Source organism: Grampus griseus (assembly GCF_964374135.1).
Source record: "Grampus griseus genome assembly, chromosome: 16".
In the NCBI taxonomy this organism is placed as follows: domain Eukaryota; kingdom Metazoa; phylum Chordata; class Mammalia; order Artiodactyla; family Delphinidae; genus Grampus; species Grampus griseus.
In genome coordinates, this window is record NC_139010.1 from 33,268,086 (window position 1) to 33,286,969 (window position 18,884).

General features: G+C 51.5%; 1 protein-coding gene across 3 annotated transcripts in view; it reads left to right on the forward strand.

Annotated features, from left to right (window-relative positions):
- Positions 1-7,132: 7,132 nt before the first annotated feature.
- The window catches only part of SH2D4B (SH2 domain containing 4B), a gene marked incomplete at its 5' end in the record, with an annotated part of 80,350 nt that continues 68,598 nt past the window's right edge, over positions 7,133-18,884 (forward strand). For 2 of the 3 annotated variants that reach the window (XM_082673884.1, XM_082673885.1), the window contains one exon: positions 7,148-7,331. In XM_082673884.1, coding sequence (XP_082530010.1) covers positions 7,148-7,331 — 184 coding nt within the window. Of the gene's footprint in view, positions 7,332-18,884 lie in introns of all 3 variants that reach the window. The other variant, XM_082673886.1, reaches the window with a different exon arrangement.

An 18,884-nucleotide genomic window follows, 5' to 3' on the forward strand; every position in this document is an offset into this window, starting at 1 on the left:
AGAGTGCCGGCTGATGGAGAGGGGGGCGGCTGGCTCAATACTCCCTCCACCTGAGGACCCGGAGCTGCCTACTGCACCAGCTGTGTGCAGGCCAAAGGACTCAGCATCCTGTGAGCAGAGGACTGGCCTTCTCTGGAAACCTCCTTTTCTTTGCTGTGTCACTGGCTTCCCAGGGGAGGCGATGGAAGGGGTTCTGGGCAGCAAGGAGATGGGGTGGCTGCAATCAGAGAGAGGTCGGGGCCCAGGAGGACCTCCTGTGGGAAATGGGCCAGCAGGAGGGGCCCTGAGAGAGGGTCTGGCCCAGGTCCTTAGTGTCACGTCCTGTCCACTTCCGCAGCATCCTTGGCAAGACAATTGGAGGGCGAGCCAAGCCACTGCGGTGGTCAGGACACACCGGTTGCAATGACCTTAACTCAGACAAGGTTAAGCAGAAGGGGACTCCTATGACAGGGAGGGAGGGTGGGACAGTCACAGAGAGGAGCGGGGCATTGGAGGCTGGAACAGACTTCACACTGCCCAGTGTTTTCTTCTCTCCATCAGTGTCTCCGCCTCTCTTCAGCTTGGCCCATCTCCCCTACTACACACAGACCCTCACCCCTGTGGGGAGACGCAAGAGCCAGCAGCCCCAAGTTAGAACCGTAGCAGAAAATCAGCCGATTTCTGCCAGTGTTTGTGTATCAATCCCTGGCCCAGGGATTGTGCGGGACTCAGGACTTTTTCCTTTAAACCAGAAGGAGTCTGGGGACACAGAATTAGTTACCGGCACCCACAACCCCTGCCTAATATATTGACTCACCAAGTTAGTGAGGAACCAGGTCCCATATGAAGGAGCAGGAAACAACTCCCACTGTTACCTACCGTGAGCCTGGCCAGATGATTCTGACAAAAGCCCTGTGCAGCACCCTGATTACTTGAGAAGCTCTGCCCAGGCGGTCAGACCTGGCTGGCTGCAACCCTGGGCTCTGAAGCTGAGCTCATAAACTCGTGTGTTCGTGCTCTTGTCTTTTTGTTTACAAATGTCAGCATTGGTGTCCTCACCCTGCACAGGTACTCCGATCCCAGCAATTCCATGGTGGGGAAAGCCCCAAGCCCTCTCCCATGAACTCTGCTAATTCCTGGAACTCGTGCCCCTGTGCCTCCCACTCCTATGTCCCTTAATGGTCCCCTTCATGTCCCTCATCTGTCCTGGCAGAATTGAATAAAGTTCACTTTTTTTCTTTTCTAAATAAGAAACCTCACAGCAAGCGTTTTGTGAGTTAAATCGTTTTGATAAAGACCTGGGGCAGGGTGGTCCACAGTCTCGGGTGTGTGGCTGTGCCCCTCGCTTCTTCCACTGCCATCTCTGGGCTCAGGAACCCTGATTTTCAGTCCTGTGTTACATGGAGTAACGCAGTTCACCTCAGCTTGGCCTCCCAAATATGCATACCCAAACCTAGCATGGTTTGCAGAAGTTCACAGGCCTTTTCTTTTAACAGGACCTGCTTACTCTCCTCAGAAGGCAGTGAGGGTTAAAATACTCTTTTTCCTGATACGTAAAACTGGGACTATCCTACACACGCTTTCCCCCAAGTAATACATCATGAGTACACTTTCATGCCAACGGATATTCTCAACATTAATTCCAATGGCTGTATAGTAGAATCACAAGTGATAGGCAAGGATCTATTAACCCAACTCTGTTTATTGAACAAATATCCATTCTCCCCCACCCCATTATTATTATTATGATTATTTTTGCGGTACGTGGGCCTCTCACTGTCGTGGCCTCTCCCGCTGTGGAGCACAGGCTCCGGACGCGCAGGGCCCAGCAGCCACGGCTCACGGACCCAGCCGCTCCATGGCATGTGGGATCTTCCCGGACCGGGGCACGAACCTGCGTCCCCTGCATCGGCAGGCGGACTCTCAACCACTGCGCCACCAGGGAAGCCCCCACCCCATTATTAACTTTCTTTTGATCACATACGAAATAATTACATATGTATTTGGATCACTGTCTGGACTTTCTCACTTCAATCTACCTGTTTTTGTCAGAACCGAAATGTTTGTTTTAGAAGTCTGAATACTGGCAGTATGGAGTTCAATATTTCACAATATTTTCTAGGCTGTTCTAGTTCGTTCATTCTTTCAGTTAACTTGTGGATCATTTTATTAAGTCTCTCCTCCACGTCCCAATTAAATTTCAGGTTTGGCTCGAAATTGTATTAAACGGATGACTTCTTTGAGGTTGTATTAGTTATGCATTGCTGCATGACAGCACATATACATCGCACACTCTTTCTGAGGGTCAAGAATCTAGGAACAGCTTGGCTGGGGGATTCTGGCTCAGGGTCTCTCATGAGGTTGCACTGAAACTGCCGGCTGGGGCCGCAGTCTCCCCTGACCAGGTCCTGTGCCAACCACACTCACGTAACTGTTGGCAGGAGGCTTCAGTTCCTTGACATAGGGGTCTCATGACATGGTCTCCCCAGAGTGAATGACGAGAGAAAGAGAGAGAGAGGGGGGAAGAGAGAGAGGGAGAGAGAGAAACCGAGAGGGAAGCAGAAAAGTCTTTGATAACCTAATCTCAGAAGTGACAGATCATCACTTCTGGCGTATCTTATTGATCACACAGACCAACCCGGATATGCGTGAGAGGGGCCACGCCAGGTCACAGCTGCCAGGTGGCGAGGATCATCGGGAACCATCTTGGAGGCTAAGTAACACAGAGGCGAATTGAACATGTTATGGTAATAGGCCTTCCTGACTGTGAATGTGGTGTGTCTCTATATCAACTTAAATTTTAGGTATGCTCTCAATGAGGATTTTTACTTTTCTTCATATAGGTCCCCCACAATATTTATCAAATTTATTCCCAGAGTTTTATATCTGGTTCCTATTGTGAACGGGATCTCTTTCACATCGTATTTTCTAAGTAGTTGTTGCACTCATACAGGGACACTATTGCTTTTTATGGCCATGATTCTTCCGTGGAGCTTAACGGGTGACAAAGCAGAAATTCCTCTAGACTTTCACTGAGCCCTTGGATCGCAAAACTGAGACCAGGTAAGATCCTAAATGTGCTCTTGGGACCAGCTTCCTCAAGTGACTGTGTGCCAGGGAGGCGGGGGGAACGTAAGGACGGCCTTCCTGCAGCCTATCTTTTCGCGGTGCCTGTGCTCTGGGCTGCCTGAGGCCGAGGTGACAGGGTCCTCTGGCCAACACGTGACCCTAACTTCGAGGGAGCCCTGTGGTCAGGGCATGGGGGGACAGCCAGGGGAGGCGGCCTGTGGCAGGGCCAGTCCACCTAATGCTCCACAGACTTAGCCCATATGCCCACGACTTCCAGGTACGAGTCTCCAGCAACCTCTCTCCAGAGCCCTATTCCGGATGCCTCCCCAGCATTTGCACAGGCTCTGGTCAACTCCGGTATGAACGTTCCTTCATCTGTTCTTGTTTCCAGTAGCTACAGTATTTATCCAGCACCTGCTGCACGCCAGACAGTGCTCTTGAGGACATCAGCAAAGCACCTGCCCTTGTGGTGCTTGTTACAAGTTGGGAGAGAGAGACAAAACCAAACAAACTGTAAAATGGTATTTTACAAAGTGAGTGATACGGGAAGAAATAGAGCCGAATAATGGGGGATCAGGACTACGGAGGAGTTAAAAGTTTGAGCAAAGACTTGAAGAGGGTGAATGAGCTAGCCGGGTTCTGGGCAGACGGACAGCCAGCACAAGGAAGCGGGAGTGGTGGCGCCAGGGGCTATCTGAGGGGGTGGAAGGCAGATCCTGTGAGCCTTGGGCTTCTCTGAGTAAAATGGGAGCCACTGTAGGGTTTTGAGCAGAGGAGTAACATGATCTAAGTTTTAAAATGATTTTTGATGGAAGCAGAGACACCTGATAGGAGGCTCTGGGAGGAGGAAATGTCCCCCAATTCTGCCCTCTTGGTACCCACTGGCAATGCCACTACAGTCCTCATCACCTCCCTCCTAGACTCTGGCCAGACTCTGCTGACTCTTCTCCCCGCCTCCTGCTCCCCTGTCTCAGAGAAATGTCTCCGAGTCCTTCTCCAGTTTAGGAACTCTGGCAACATGAACGGTTTATCCCTGCCAACGCTGTAGCCTCCCAGGCTACGGAGGTCTGGCTTTGTCTGCATGTCCCTCTCTGGGGGTGGGTGCCAGTGTGGACGAGGCTGTGCACATCCTGCCCCACGAGTACTGAACTCCAGAGGCCAATTTTCTTGGGTCACGTTTTAGAACTTCTGAAATACATTTATTTCAGCCACGTGAATTATGTATCTTAGTCACTGCATACAGCAATACAGAATTGTCTAAAGTGGGCTTCCTCCCCCTTCCAAGAAGAAAGAAACCATATGTGTGTTCTTCCATATTTTTTCCTTTGCCCATACAAAAATAATCAAATATAGAATTTAAAAAATGGATTACACCGTGCACAATATTCTGCGTGTCGCCTTTTCATTTTCCTGCCCTGGACATTTTCCCCGGCCGAAGCAGACAGATGGACTTCATTCTCTGTGACAAATGTTTGTGTTCCTCCCCAGGGGCCCTCCCCGCCCCACCCCACTGAGGGACATTCAGGTGGTTTCCAGTCACTTTCATAACAACATTGCGTGCGTGTACCCCGCCCCCAGAGGGAACTGCTTTAGCATACAAAGTTAAACACATCACATCGGCCAATAAAAAATGAAAACAAAATAAAACCAGTTGGAAGGCGGCAGAAAAGCGTGTGTGAATACCCCGGGGCCCCTCATCTCGTTCGTTTGCAGTCGCCGGAAGCTGCCTGGGCAGGAACCGCCGCGGGCTCCTTTGGTCTGCGCGCCTCCCGGGCCGGGGTCCGGGCCCTGGACGGCCATCGTGTACCCGCCGCACCGCCGGTCCTCCCGCACCCAGATCCCGGCGCATCCCGGCGGGCGTAGCCGACCTTGTGCTGCTCCCGGCGCCCGGCTCTCCCACGTGCTGCCGCTCCCGCTCGGATCGGCCGCCAGGGGGTGCCACAGGCCGGGCTGAGCGGCCTTCTCCGCCGGGGGAGGGCGACGGGCGGGAGGACGCCAGCCCAGAGGTGGCGCCGATCAGGGCCAGGCAGCTCCCACCGGCGCCAGCCCTAGAGCGTCTTTCCGGAAACCGGATCCAGCCCGCGCCCCGGCTGCGCTGCGCACTCGGGCTCCTGCCCCACTGACCTGGGATTACCAGGGAGCGCTCCGCCGGCTGCGGCACAAAACGGGCAGCTAGCGGGGCCCTTCCCAGCCGGCCGCCACCCACCCTCTCTCAACGGTGTCACCACCGCAAGGATGACACCTTCACCGCTCAGCCAGAGGACTGGACCTCACACCCACAGCAGTCGTCCCATCCCTACGGCCCCGTACTGTGCTGTCTCTCCCCTCTTCTTGTAGGCATCTGGTGGACCCAGAAAGTAAGAAGCTGCCCGCGGGAAGCTAGACTCCCTTCGTGCCGTTCGTGCCCTTCCTCCCCTTGTTTCCTCTCTGGACGCCGGGCTCCCACCCAGCCACAGTTAGGACAAGGGAGATTAGAGCTGTGCCGGAGGCTCGGATGGCCTCAGTCTAAGAAACTGAGCGAGCCGGGACGCCGAGCCCTGAAAGGTCTTCGGTGGGGAGGAGAGAGAAGAGGGCGGGTGGGGTCCAGGGCCACAGCGCTGCATGGCAAGAGCCTCTGTGTGGAGTCTCCAAGGTCTGGGTCACCCGGGGACAAGCCAGCCAGACCTGGGGGGGGGGCAGCCTGGCCCTCCGCACTTTTTGTGACCCCGTGGGATTAAAGCTCATCTGAACCCGCTTAATCCTTACTGTTGTGGGTCTACCTTGCAGGAGAAGACCGCCCACTCACACCCGGGTTCCATCAGTTTTGGGTGCCTGATCCACCTTTAGTCCTCATGGGGAGGGAAGGGGACATGAAGGTCACCAGCCCAACTAGGCCACAATGCTACAAACCATCAAAAGATTCACAGTACCCAGTGGTTGTCATATTTGAAAGTTGGATGGAGTCCCAGGGTGGGTAGCCATAGGCAAGTTGCTTACCTTCTCTGAACCCCAGTTTGAATACAGGGTCAGCTGGGAGTAGCTCTGAGCAGCTGGTAGGGTGAACTTTGGGTCTCAGCACGAGCAGTGCCTGCCCATCCTCACGGCCAAAGGCAGGTGGGCTCCCTCCAAGCAGAAAGCAACATCCTGCTCTGTCCAGGGTGCTTCGCATTCAGGGCATGGAGACGACAGAGAAGACACACTTGCGTTCTTTGTTTGTGATCATCTCCAGGTACTTGCAAACAACAAAAAGATAAGCAACAACGAAAACTGACCCCAAATTGAGGGTTAATCTGTCAGCACACGCATAGCCTTAGAACCTCATTATAGGGAGAAGGCAGAGGATGTGTGCCTCCTTCATGTCCTTGAATTCCATGATCAAGCCCCTCGGGTGGCCCTACTGGTTCTATTTTGCTTTCTTCCTTGGCTGCAACGCAGAAAGAAGGAAAGCTCTTTTCTCCTCCAAGGCCGAGTGTTAGAAGGATTACCTCAGTAGCCCAACGTCCTGGAAAAGAGGAAGCTTGGCAATGATGGAGCAGGTAGAGCGAGAGGCCGGGCAGCCTAGAAGCTCCTGGCTGGCTCCTCTGGCCTGTTTGACGTTGGCTCAAAAGACATGGAATTAATAGGCAAAGCTGCCTCCTCCTCCTCCTCTTACCTGTGGAGGAGAGATCGGTTCCCGGTTGGCTGGGGCAGTGTCATTGATATAGCTGGTGTCATCGTTACCTTCCATGAACAGATCACTCGACACCTGCCAGGGCCAGGAAGGGCCGGGCCTGGGTTTTGCCCGCAGAGCTGGAGGCTTTCACTCTCCCATTGTCCCAGAGCCCAGGGGAGGTCAAGACACAGGCTCTGCTGGGATGTGGCTCTTGGTGACCCAGTAGAAGGACTGGACAGCTCCTGGTGCTGGATCCCCCTTGCAGGTCCTGGCTGCCTCTTGGCTTCCTGCTGCCTGATCCCTGTGGCTGTCCTGGGCAGAGGAGATGAATTCGTGGCTGGCCGGGAGCTGAGGCCGAGCGATGGTGCTGCACACAGAAGAGGCTCTGGGAGTGACCCTGGCGTGAGGAGCCAGGGGCGAGGAGCGGCCTGGGGTGTCCCTCCTGGCGTGTGCATCCCAGGTGGCACCATGCTGCAGCAGATCCTGCACGACATGTACATCGACCCCGAGCTCCTGGCCGAGCTCAGTGATGTGCAGAAGCACATCCTCTTCTACAAGATGCGAGAGGAGCAGCTGAGACGCTGGAGGGAGCGTGAGGCTTGGGAGGCCCTGGCCCAGTTCGAGGGACTCAGGCCCCCCAAGGTCAAGCGAGGTATGTGGGTGGGAGTCACCAAGGGGCTGACCCCTGGCCTCCCGGGAGGTAGAAGAGTTATCGATGTCAGGCTACGTTCTTCTTCAAAATGGGCACTGGTGTGATGAGGGCTGGGGGCTTGAAACCCTTGTTCTATGAGCATCCCTTCCCATTAGCCTGGGCGTCTATCTTTTGACTAGGTCTGTAGGGCTCCAAGGCCGCACAGGGAACGGCCTGGGGACCCTGATGGCATTGGGGCACGGGGACTTGCTTTGTCTTGTTGTGGAGGGCCCAGGTTCTGGGAAGACACCACTGGGATCTCAGACTGTGCTCAGACCCTGTTGGTGACTGCCTGGTGGGTAGAAGCCATGTTCTTTTTTTTTTTTTTTTTTTTTTGCGGTACGCGGGCCTCTCACTGTTGTGGCCTCTCCCATTGCGGAGCACAGGCTCCGGACGCGCAGGCTCAGCGGCCATGACTCACGGGCCCAGCCGCTCCCGTGTCCCCTGCATCGGCAGGCGGACTCTCAACCACTGTGCCACCAGGGAAGCCCGAGGCCATGTTCTTGAACTTCACCGGTGGTTCCGGACAGAGGGCCAGGGTGCAGCAAAGACACATCGCCCGTCCCTCACGTGCGTGTGCGGCATAGTGGTTCCAGCACAGTGCCCGTGCCCCTCCTCCCTGTCCTTGTGTGCGAGGATGCTTTGGGTTGTGCTGGAGCCCCAGCGGGCCTCTGGAGAGAGGGTGTCAGGGAATGTCCCGCGCTAAGAGTGACCAACCCCAATGGCGATAGCAACTGCAGACAAGAAGCAAGGGTTCAACCCACGTTTCCGGTGGTTATTCTGCAGTGACGTGCCAGTCAAGGCCGTCGCCGGGGCGCCTGTGAGTGACGGCGCACCTGACGCAGGCAGGCTGCTGAGTTGCTGCGGGACTCAAGGTCCTGCCGGGAAGGGCACTTTACGTGGATGCTGCACTTCACAGTTTGCAAAGCCCATTCATCTCTCTCGTTCACTCCCCACAGCAACCCTCCTCTTGGTCTCCATACTGTTGACCAGAGTGAAGTGCAGACTTGATCTGTTTGTAAGTTTTCAGTCCAGGAAAAAGTCCTGTTTCTGGACTGGACATACAGGCCCCTTGGTGACCTGGCTCCCTCTCTCTACTCCAGGCTCACTGCTAGACAGCGCCTGCCATGTGCCGTAGGCCACTCTGGCACCCATCTGGACACCTTGCTCTAGCCTCTGTCTTTACACATGTGAGTCTTCCCATTGGGAATGTTCTCCCGCCTTCGTCCTCCTGACAAACTCCTTCAGTTCTAGCCCCTGCCTCCTGGAGTCTCTTGGGGATGCTCCTGGCATAGGGAAGTACTTGCTCCTCGGCACATAGGACCCGTCTTTGCCCTAGCACTTGCCACACTGTCAGTGTCATGCATCGTCTGCTCACCTGGCTCTCCCAGGGGACGCAAAGCCACAGGAGTGAGCACATTCTCCATTCTGTCTTCCATCCTTGGGTCCAGCACAGAGCTGGCACAGAGCGCGGAATCCCCTTTTGAACAGGACACAGTAGGACCCCAAGGAGGGAGAGCTCTGACGTGACTGCGTGTGGCTGGTGCCAAGGGTGGGGCTGCACTGGCAGCTGCATCACTGAAAATGACAGGCTGCCTTTCCTGCCCCACCCGGCCTGAGCCCTGGGGCCTCATGCTGTCTGTCAGGTGGCTTTTCTGCGAGGAGGACAGACGCCTAAAGCTTTAACTGCAAAAATGTTTTTACAGCGATTTGTCACACGTTGACATCTACATTTTCGTGTATAAATTATACATTAAACTCATTCGGGTTTCTGGTGCAGAAGACTCTTTTCCAGATAATTAATTTTCTGATTTATAAAGCATGGATAAGAGGAGGAGTGTGTGTATTCCAGATCAGGATCCCGCTCAGATCTCAGCTCTTTGCTTCCGTCCTGGTGTGGAGCTGGGCAGATGGGGAAGCCCTGAGGGGCAGGCGCGGCCCCAGAGGCTGAAGAGCTTCTTACTGTGGGCCTGGGGTGCACAGTGCCTGCTTCCTGTCCTAGGATCACAATGAAGGGTTGCAACAACCCTCCACCTGGTCTGTGACCTTTAATATTTACCCTGTGCCTGTCCTCACTGAATGCCCCCATAGCCCTGTGACCCCATCTCAGATGAGGAAGCCACTGCTCACAGAGGTGACACACTCCATCCAAAGTCACCTAGCTGCTAAGAATGGAGACGGGATGTCCCCCCGTGACTTTGACCTTGGTCCAGTGGCTGATGTTTTTCTACTCATTCACTCCTGAACTTGGGACTTCCATTCGATGGACGATCTGTTCATGTGTTCATTTGTTCATTCATTCATTTATTCATTCAGTCCCTTAGCCAACATTACTAAGCGCTGACCTTGGTGAACTGGACAGAGCTTTGGCCCTTGAGTCCGTGGGTAGACAGATCAGATCCCAGAGAACATGCCAACGGGAGTGACAGGAGGGTGGCCTGGGGCAATGCAGCCGCACAGCAGCTCAGGACAGGGTGTGTGGGGACAGACTCCATGGGCTGGATCTTTTCTCTTCCTTCCTTTCACAGGCACTTCCTCCCCAGCTTTTGCCTCCCTCCCTCCAGTCTGTCCTGAAGGAAGCATCTGCTGTGTCCTGATGTGTGTGCCAGCCCCTTGGGATCCCTGAGCACAGCTTACTCGGTTCCGGTCAGACTGGAATGACCTTGCACCTCCTCCTGTCCATCCATCTCCCCAGTCCTGCTTGTCCCCTGAGACCTCTCTGCCACCCTCTCTCTTCTGAGGACACTTCCCAGCTCCTAGCGGGCCTGACCTGAGGGCTTAGCAGGGCAAGGTGCACCCTGTCCCTGAAAACTTCTCTGCTTCTCCTGCAGAGGGTAGGTGTAAACACTGGTGATAGGGCTTATTCCACTTTACAGAACTTCAGGGGTTGTATTGGTCCTGAGACACACATTTGGGGTCCACAGAAGTAAGCTGGGGTGAAAGATGACGGTCGTGGCTGGGCACACGTCACTCCCCTGACCATGCAGGTGTGTCTTTTTGTTTTCACCTTATATTTTGCTGAGAAGCTTCTGGTCTTTGGCCGCATCATGGAAGATACAGACCCTCAGCTTACATTGTTTTCCCATCTGCCGTCATGGTTGCTGTTTGTCACATTTCTGACAACACTTGAGGTCCAGTGGGAATTTGTGTTGTTTGTTGAGACTCTGGGAAGGCGGTTATCACATTACATTCTCGCTAGATTTAAGCCACGCCCATCCAGCATTACCATGACCTTCAACATTGTTTCCCCTTTTCGTGCCCTTTTGCCACCGCAGGAACCCACACCCTGTGTGAGGAGCTGCAGCCTTTACAACCCTTGGCCCCTTCTGGGCTGGCCCAGTTATCCCAGCTTTTTGGGGCTGGAGCTGGGTGTTGCCTGGGACACAGGACTCAGGACACATGTGTTCCTACTGCTGTTGTGACCCAGGAAGCTTCCCTGCCTGGTCTTGCTGGCTCTGCTGTGATTGGCAGTCTCTGTCAGTGTTAAATTGGTTCCTCGGTGACCATCTTCTTATCCATCTGGACGTCATCTGCCTGGGAACAAGACCTCTTTCCCCACCCTCCTTCCTGCTTTCTTCTCTAACGTGGCTGACACTGGCCACGCCACAAACCAAACCTGCAGCCTCATGGAGGTGCCTTATTCTCACCCTCACAGCCAGCCCCGTGCCTGCCCCAGTCCAGCCAGTGGAGGGCTCTAAGTCCAGCTGTCCAGCCCTCACTGCTTCCATTCCCCACAGCTGGGGTCAAGAGGCACCTCCCACCTGCTAGGCCCGCCTCTCTCTGCCCGCCCAGCCTGTGGCGCTCCAAGCAGCCCTGACCTGGGGCGGGAGGGAGACACCCGATCCAGCATCCTGTCTCGGCTCTCAGCCACTCCCGCTGGGCGTCTGCCCTGGACTGGGTGCCCAGGTGGGGCTGGTCCATGCTCTAATGAAAGCTGTGTGACACAGTCCTTCTCACTGGGCATCTGCCTTCTCTCTGTTTCCTGGGAACCATCCAGTAACCACGGCAACCTTGCCCGCTGGGCCCAGGCCCTCCTAGCCTCGGTGTGTTTCCTTTCCGGGCGTGGGAAGCAGTACTTGCCTGCAGACATTCCCGGTGCACCCATGTTCTCAGTGGTCCCCTGCCTCAGGCTCACGTCCTATGATTTTTCTCCCCAGAGCAGCCAAAGTGTCCTTTTAACACACTGATTAGCTCAGGCATCTCCCTGCCTCCGTGGCGTCCACTGCACTCAAAGAAACACGAATGCTTTTCGGGTGCCTCTGCCTACTTTCCAACCCGATTTCCACCCTTTTGGGTCCCTCTGTGTGGAATGCTCTTTTCCCAAATCCTCATGAGGCTGGGTCCTCCCCCTCATTCGTTTCTCAGTTAAATGTTGAGCTCTTCACTAACTACCTGCTCTCAAGGACCCCACCCCAGTCTCTCTCTCTTACAACATCTGGCCTGATTCCCTTCAAAGCACTTACCACATCTGAAAGTATCGTGTTTTTTGTCGTTGTTTGTTTGCGGTAAGAAAACACAACATAAAATTTACCATTTGAACCATTTTAAAGCGTGCGATCCAGTGACATTTAGTACATTCAAAATGTTGTGCAACCACCACCTCTATCATTTCCATCACCCCAGAAGGAAAGCCCGTATCCTTTCAACGGTCCCTCTGCATCCTCTCCTCCCCCAGCGCCTGGCAACCACTGATGTGTTTTCTGTCTCTGTGAATTTGCCTTTGTGGTCGTCATCTTCCTCTTTTTTCATGTATCTGTTTGCCTGTTTATGGTCTGTCTCCTCCGTTAGTCTGCACGTGCCGTGACACCATGGCTGCGGCTGCTTTGCCTCCATCCCAGCGTCTGGAACAAGGCTGAGGGATATGGTTGGGGGGCAGTTGTGGGCAGGGAGCTGCTAAGACCGTTGCATGCGTGGTGTGTCAGTGGGGCTTGATAGAAGAGACGGGTATCAAAGGATTTCCCTTTTGAGTAGAAGACTGTGAGCTGCGCAGTGTGACCCCTTCCCTAGACCTTGAAAATCTTCAGTAAAAGTCTAAAAATCCCAGTATACTTGTGTTTTGGGATATATTGTAGAAGCTGAACTACAATCTATCATATGTGAGTAATGGCAATTCTGTCACCTTGTCATTCGTACTTACAACTCATTTCTTTTTCATTTCTTGTTTTAGGATTTTGACTTAGATTTTAGTTTGACCAATGCTACTTTTTTCCTTTGCATCCACTTAGTGTACATTTCCCTGTATCTTTTCTTCCCCCTCACTCCGCCTTTTGATACCATTTTGTTTTAAGGGAGTCTATTGAAACATGTATATTGAATAGCATATGTTAGTTTAGAACTTATTTTAAAGATAGAGTTGAACCCATTTTCTTTACCTTTATCAGGAATGAAACATTATCTACTGAAGATGAGAAACTTAAGGATATTTTAATATCCGTCTCCATGATTTTGTTAGCATAATCAAGAATTTTAGATTTTTTTGTTTACTTATCTTTCAAGACTTTTTTTATGCCAATGGTGGTTTCATAATCAAATCATAATAACAGTAATTACTTGGACACTAACTCCACTTTGTATTACTCGTACCCCACGTTTTTCCCTCCGAGGGGAAAGTGAGAAACATTTCATTCCCCCTTTGCCCCCTTGTACGAATGCTTTGGCCAACCCAGCAGCACACCCCTTGCTGTTCGGATTCTCAGCACGTCACACAGAAGTTATTAAACATCAAGGGAAATCCACATTTGAAGCCGTGTCCTGCACCGTCCCTGTTCTTGCTGTCATATGGTGGTAGGCATGCTGATTTTCTTCAACTCCCTTTGTGAATTTTTCTGTTAGTTCCAACTGTTTTCCAGTAGATCCACTTAGAGGGTGGTGACTGTGTAGGAACATTGGGGAATCGGGGCATGGATGCCCTGGATTTCTGGACTGTAGCTCTTTGGAGCTGTTGCTCATGGCCCCTTTCCTGGGCACAGTGGAACAGTGCTTCTAGGACAGTGCCATGGGGGGAGGGGGCCGGGGAATCTAGGCCCCCTGTTTTCTTACGGTTCCGGATTATCCACCAGTAGTGTCCCATCCCTTCTGTCAAGAAGATGTTTCCTGTCCATATGCAAATATTCAAAGAACAATTCTTTGGGGAGGGAGAATGATCTTTTTCACAGAGTATATGTGATGGGGAGAGAAAAAGAGGTGTCTGGCGGTGCAGGAGGGTGTCCAGAGTCCTGTGCAAGGTAGACAAGAGGTAAAAAGTCCCCTGTGGCATGATAGTTGGTAAATTGGGGCTGAGTGTGTGTCCGAGGGACCAGTGAAGGCAACAGATAAGCAATGGGGGTGCTGCCAGCTTCCCGGCGAGAGCCCTGGAGTCAGGCAAGAGGAACGTCATGAGAAGTGTATCTGTGGTGACACCAGGCCATCCAGCTGACCCCAGAGAGGTGTCCTAGTGTCCGTCACCTGTAGATAGGCACTGCAGCTCTCAGGGTGTTTGTGGTGGGCAGGCAGATCCTGCTTGCTCTTCCAGACTTCCACACCCGAAGGGATGCTCCATTAGCTCATTTCCTGAGGGGCTCAAGGGTGGGAAATGACAGTGTCACAGATCACTTCTCCACCTTTTGGTTGGGTTGATGCTATTTTCAACATGTCTCTAGCTTGGTGGAATAGAAGCAAGTCCCCTGGATTGTCATGTTTGGTCTACTGAGTTGACCTTGGAACATCACCTGTGCAATGGGAATAATAACCCTTCCCCAGCAGTTGTTGGCAGGGTTCAACAAGCTTCTTCAACAAGTGGGAAAGCTCCTGCCACCATGGGGGGCACATAAGAGCCAAGCCACGTCCACCTCCTTCCTTTCCTCACTGCCTCCGTCTGCCTCTGGCGGCAGATGCCCTTGGAATCTGTGCAGCCTCTTCCTGAATGTTCCCATGGGACCCAGACTATGGGCCCAGCTCCACCACTGCTTGGCCAACCTCAGTTTTTCTGGAGTCTCAGGGATGAGGGTGGGGATGGGACTTTTCCCGTGTCTGTCAAATCATTCCTCCTTGTGTGGTTACTTCTTAGGGTAAATTGCAAGAAATTCAGTTATTCCAGTGAAAGGAGACTCTTGGTTCTTGGGTGCTGATAACCTTTCCTACAGGTGAAGTAAAGATGTGGCATTATGGTGGGTGGGAGGACTAGTCCGTGGGGAATTGCACAGTGTATGGCCTGGGACCACCCTGGTTGTGACTGTGCAGCTGGGTGTGGGACCCCTTAGGGCGTGGAGAGAGGGGCTAGGGACCAGACCACTACCCCCACCTGGACTCTGAGACCCAGTGTGGGCCTTGCACGCAGTTGGTGCTCTGCCCAGGTGTGTGGAATTGACCTTGAGGGGGAGAGCCCACTTTCTGTCTCCTCAGCCCTGCTTGGCCTCCATATGGTGGACAGAAGGGTGGGGCGGCAGTGCTGGTGAGTGAGGTCCTCCGTGTTACAGTCTCAGCATCGCTGAGGGGCGTCACTCTGCTCCCCTGCAGCTCAGTTCCTTCTTCCGTGAAGAGGGAAGGGCTTTCTGGGTGGCTGTAAGACTGAAGGAGCCACTGTGCAAAATTCCCACGCTGGCCCTGGCTGGGGGCCTCTGCAGCCCACCAGCTCACTTCCTTTCCTCCCTGCCTTCCCCCGGCCGGCGCTGTGGTTCTGGCCGAGGCAGCTCTGCCAGCATCCACGGCTCCCCATCTCCAGTGCCGGCATTTGCAGAAGCTGTAAAGCCCCAGACTCACCAGGCAGGCAGTGGGAGGAGCCAGGCAGAAGCTGCCATGAGAGCATGTGGGGCTCTTGGTGCCCAGCAGGTGTGGGTGTCCCCAGGGGTGAGAGTGCAGTTTTCTTGGCTCTGGAGGGAGATCAGCCTTATGTGGAGCCCTTAACTGTCAGCTCTGAGCATCCTGTATCTAGAAGGAGAGAACTGAAGGTGTGGCCTTGTCCAGCTGAAGGCCTTTGGTAGGGGAGCCTGGAGAGGTTCCCAGAGAGAAGGCTCAGGTTCTGGAAGCTAAGGGGGAAGGGCCAGGGCTGCAGGAAGAATGAAGCCTCAGAGCAGCTGCATTCTTTGGAATGAAGGAGAACTCACCCAGATGGAACGCCTTGCCTCCTGTGTGTCTGACCTGTCCTGGGCCCTTTAAGTGCCTGTTTATCCCACCCCCTTAGGGACCTGAGGTTGGGTCCTTTGTATTTCATGAAATCTAAGATGCCATAGCTTGAAAGACACACTATTTTTATATATTACTAAGAAAGCTGTAAATTAAACCATGATACACCATTGTTTGTAAGATACATCCTGGTTTCAGAAATGTTAAGGTGTGTGTCTTCAAATTAATGAAATATGTTATTATCTCCGTTTGAGTCGAGGTGGAGTTAGAATCGGGTCCAGGCCTGCTGGGGCTCCAGTTCCCCCCACTGCAGTGCACACATCTTCCTCCTCCTCACAGCTGCTCCCATGGTGAAATGACATATTCCAGGTGATTAAAGACCAGTGCAGAAAAAGCAAAAACAAAATCATAGAAGTAATCAAAGAAAATATGAGAGAATAGTGGGGAGAGCGAAGGTGTTCTTAAAATAAGATACAGCAATAAAAATAGAAGGAAAAATAAAGATAAATATGACTAGATTTTAAAAATCTTCTTGATAAAAGACACCGAACGGAGTTTAAAAAGAGAACAAAGCAGGAGGTAAATGAGAGAAAAATATCTGCAACATTTATAACAGGCAAAGGACTTGTATCCAGAGAATAAAGAAACTTCCTAAGTCAGTTAGCAGAAGACAAACAGTAGAAAAGTGGGGAATAGACATGAACAAGCCATTCACAGGAGTGCAACTTCGAGTCACAATGACCATGTGGAAAGGTGTTCATCCTCACTAGCGAACTATCAGTACGTCACTGCAAATTAAAACAATAATACTAGCAAAAGTTAAAGAAGTTTGCTAGCAGTAATGTTGATGGGGATCCAGAGAAAGAGATACTCTCTCTCCTGCATGGCTGTGGAGGGACAGATTTTCTGCAGGTTCCCGAGGAGCTTGGGCCCACAGGGATGGGGTTCTCCTGTCCCTGCAACTTTCTCCTGGCTGCTGCCAAAAGCCCATGGGCTGTGTATTATTATTATTTTTTAAATTTTTATTGGAGTATGGATGGTTTACAATGTTGTGTTAGTTTCAGGTGTGCAGCAAAGTGAATCAGTTATACTTATATCCACTCCTTTTTAGATTCTTTTCCCATATAGGCCATTACAGAGTATTGAGTAGAGTTCCCTGTGCTATACAGTAGGTCCTTATTAGTTACCTATTTTATATATAGTAGTGTGTATATGTCAATCCCAATCTCCCAATTTATTCCTCTCCCCCTTTCCCCCCTGGTAACCATGTTTGTTTTCTACAGCCCATGGGCTCTTTAAACAGATGGAGTTTTGCTCAGCTCTGGCTGGAGGGAAGCCCTTCTCCTGCCTGTTGCAAGGCCCCAGCTGGGGATGCTGGGCTGAGCTGCCCAGGTGTAATTTCCTCCCCTTGCTTCAGGGGTGATCATGCCTGCCACCTCCCTCCTTCCCTAACTGTCCACCTCACTGCTTCCCTTTGCACCTGGAGGTCAGCAGGGGCAGTTTCTGAGAAAGGCCACCAGCTGGTTATCTCCTGACTCCCTGTAACCTGACGCCAGGTCTCAGCCCCACTAAGGGGAGCTGGGCTGAAGCAGCAGGTTGCAGGCGGCTGCCTGCCCCTCTGTTATCTCTCCCAGTGGCTAGTAGCATCGCTGCTTTCAAGGTTTTTCTCACGTAAAAACTAGCAAAGCTTCCTAGGATTCTTGCATTTGGAACCAGATTTTGCATTCAACTTTGGGGTTTAAATTCTTTGGGTACATTTCCACACCTGTTTCCCTCATGTCCTTTCAAAATGACAGGACCTCAGGGAGCATTTATTTTTATCCTATCATCTCACAGATGTGTTTATTGTCTGGCCACCACGGTCGGGTTCTCAATACATACCATAACTGATTTCAAACATTTGAAATTGAATGGCTGAGAATGTAGTCAACCTTGTTTCTGTGTGCACTTGATAAAGAAAGTATTCTGCTGTAGTGTGAAGTGTTCTATAGACGTCAGTTAGGTTAAGTTGGTCAATGTGTTATTTAGACCCCTATACCCTAACTGATTTTTTTCCCTATAAATTACCTTATCATATAAATTACCAGGAGAGTTTTTGTTGTCACAAACAGCTTTATTGAGATATAATTCATATACCATACAAGTCACCCATTTAAAGTGTACACAAGTCACCCATTTAATGTGTGCAACTAAATGGTTTTTAATATATTCACAGAGATGTGCAGCCATCACCGCAGTCAATTTTGGAATATTTTCATCACCTCAAGAAAACCCATACACCTTGACTAGTACTTGCCAGACCCCTTTCTCCCTGCTCCAGCCCTTAGCGACCACTAATCTACTTTTTTTTTTTTTTCCCTGCACTGGGTCTTCATTGCTTCGAGTGGGCTTTCTCTAGTTGCGTCAAGCGAGGGCTACTCTTTGTTGCGATGCGCGAGCTTCTCATTATGGTGGCTTCTCGTTGCGGAGCACGGGCTGTAGGCGTGCGGGCTTCAGTAGTTGTGGCACGCGGGCTTCAGTAGCTGTGGCACGCAGGCTTAGTTGCTCCGTGGCATATGGGATCTTCCTGGACCAGGGATCGAACCCGTGTCCCCTGCATTGGCAGATGGATTCTTAACCACTGCGCCACCAGGGAAGTCCACTGCTAATCTACTTTATGTCTCTATGGATTTCCCTATTCTGGACTTTCATATGAGTGGAATAATAAAGTATTGGACTTTTGTGGCTGGCTTCTTACACTTAGCATAATGTTTTCAAGGTCCATCCACAATGTAGCCTGTATCAGTATCATTCTTTTTTTATGGCCAAATAATATTCCATTATATGGATGTACCACATTTTGTTTGTCCATTTATCTCTTAATGGACATTTGGGTTGTTTTCACTTTTGGCTATTATGAATAATGCTTCTATAAACATTCACGTACAAGTTTTTGTGTGGATGTATGTTTTCATTTCTATTGGGTGTGTACCTACGAGTGGCATTGCTGGATCATTTGATAACTTTATGTTTAATAACTTGAAGAATTGGCAGATTGTTTTCCAAAGCAGTCGCACCATTTTACCTTCCCACCAGCAGCGTATGAGAGGTTCAATTTCTCCACATTCTCACCAGTACTTGTTATTATCTATGTTTTTGGTTAAATCCATCCTGGGAGATGTGAAGTGTTATGTCATTGTGGTTTTGATTTGCATTTCGCCGATGAGTAAAGATTTTGAGCATCTTTTCTTGTGCTTATTGGACATCTATATATCTTCTTTGGAGAAATGTATATATAGATCCTTTGCCCATTTTTAGACCGAGTTGTCTTTTTATTATTGAGCTGTAAGAATTTTTATACACTCCGGGCACAAGTTCCTTATCAGATATATGATCTGTAAATATTTACTCCCACTCTTTGGATTGCCCTTTTAC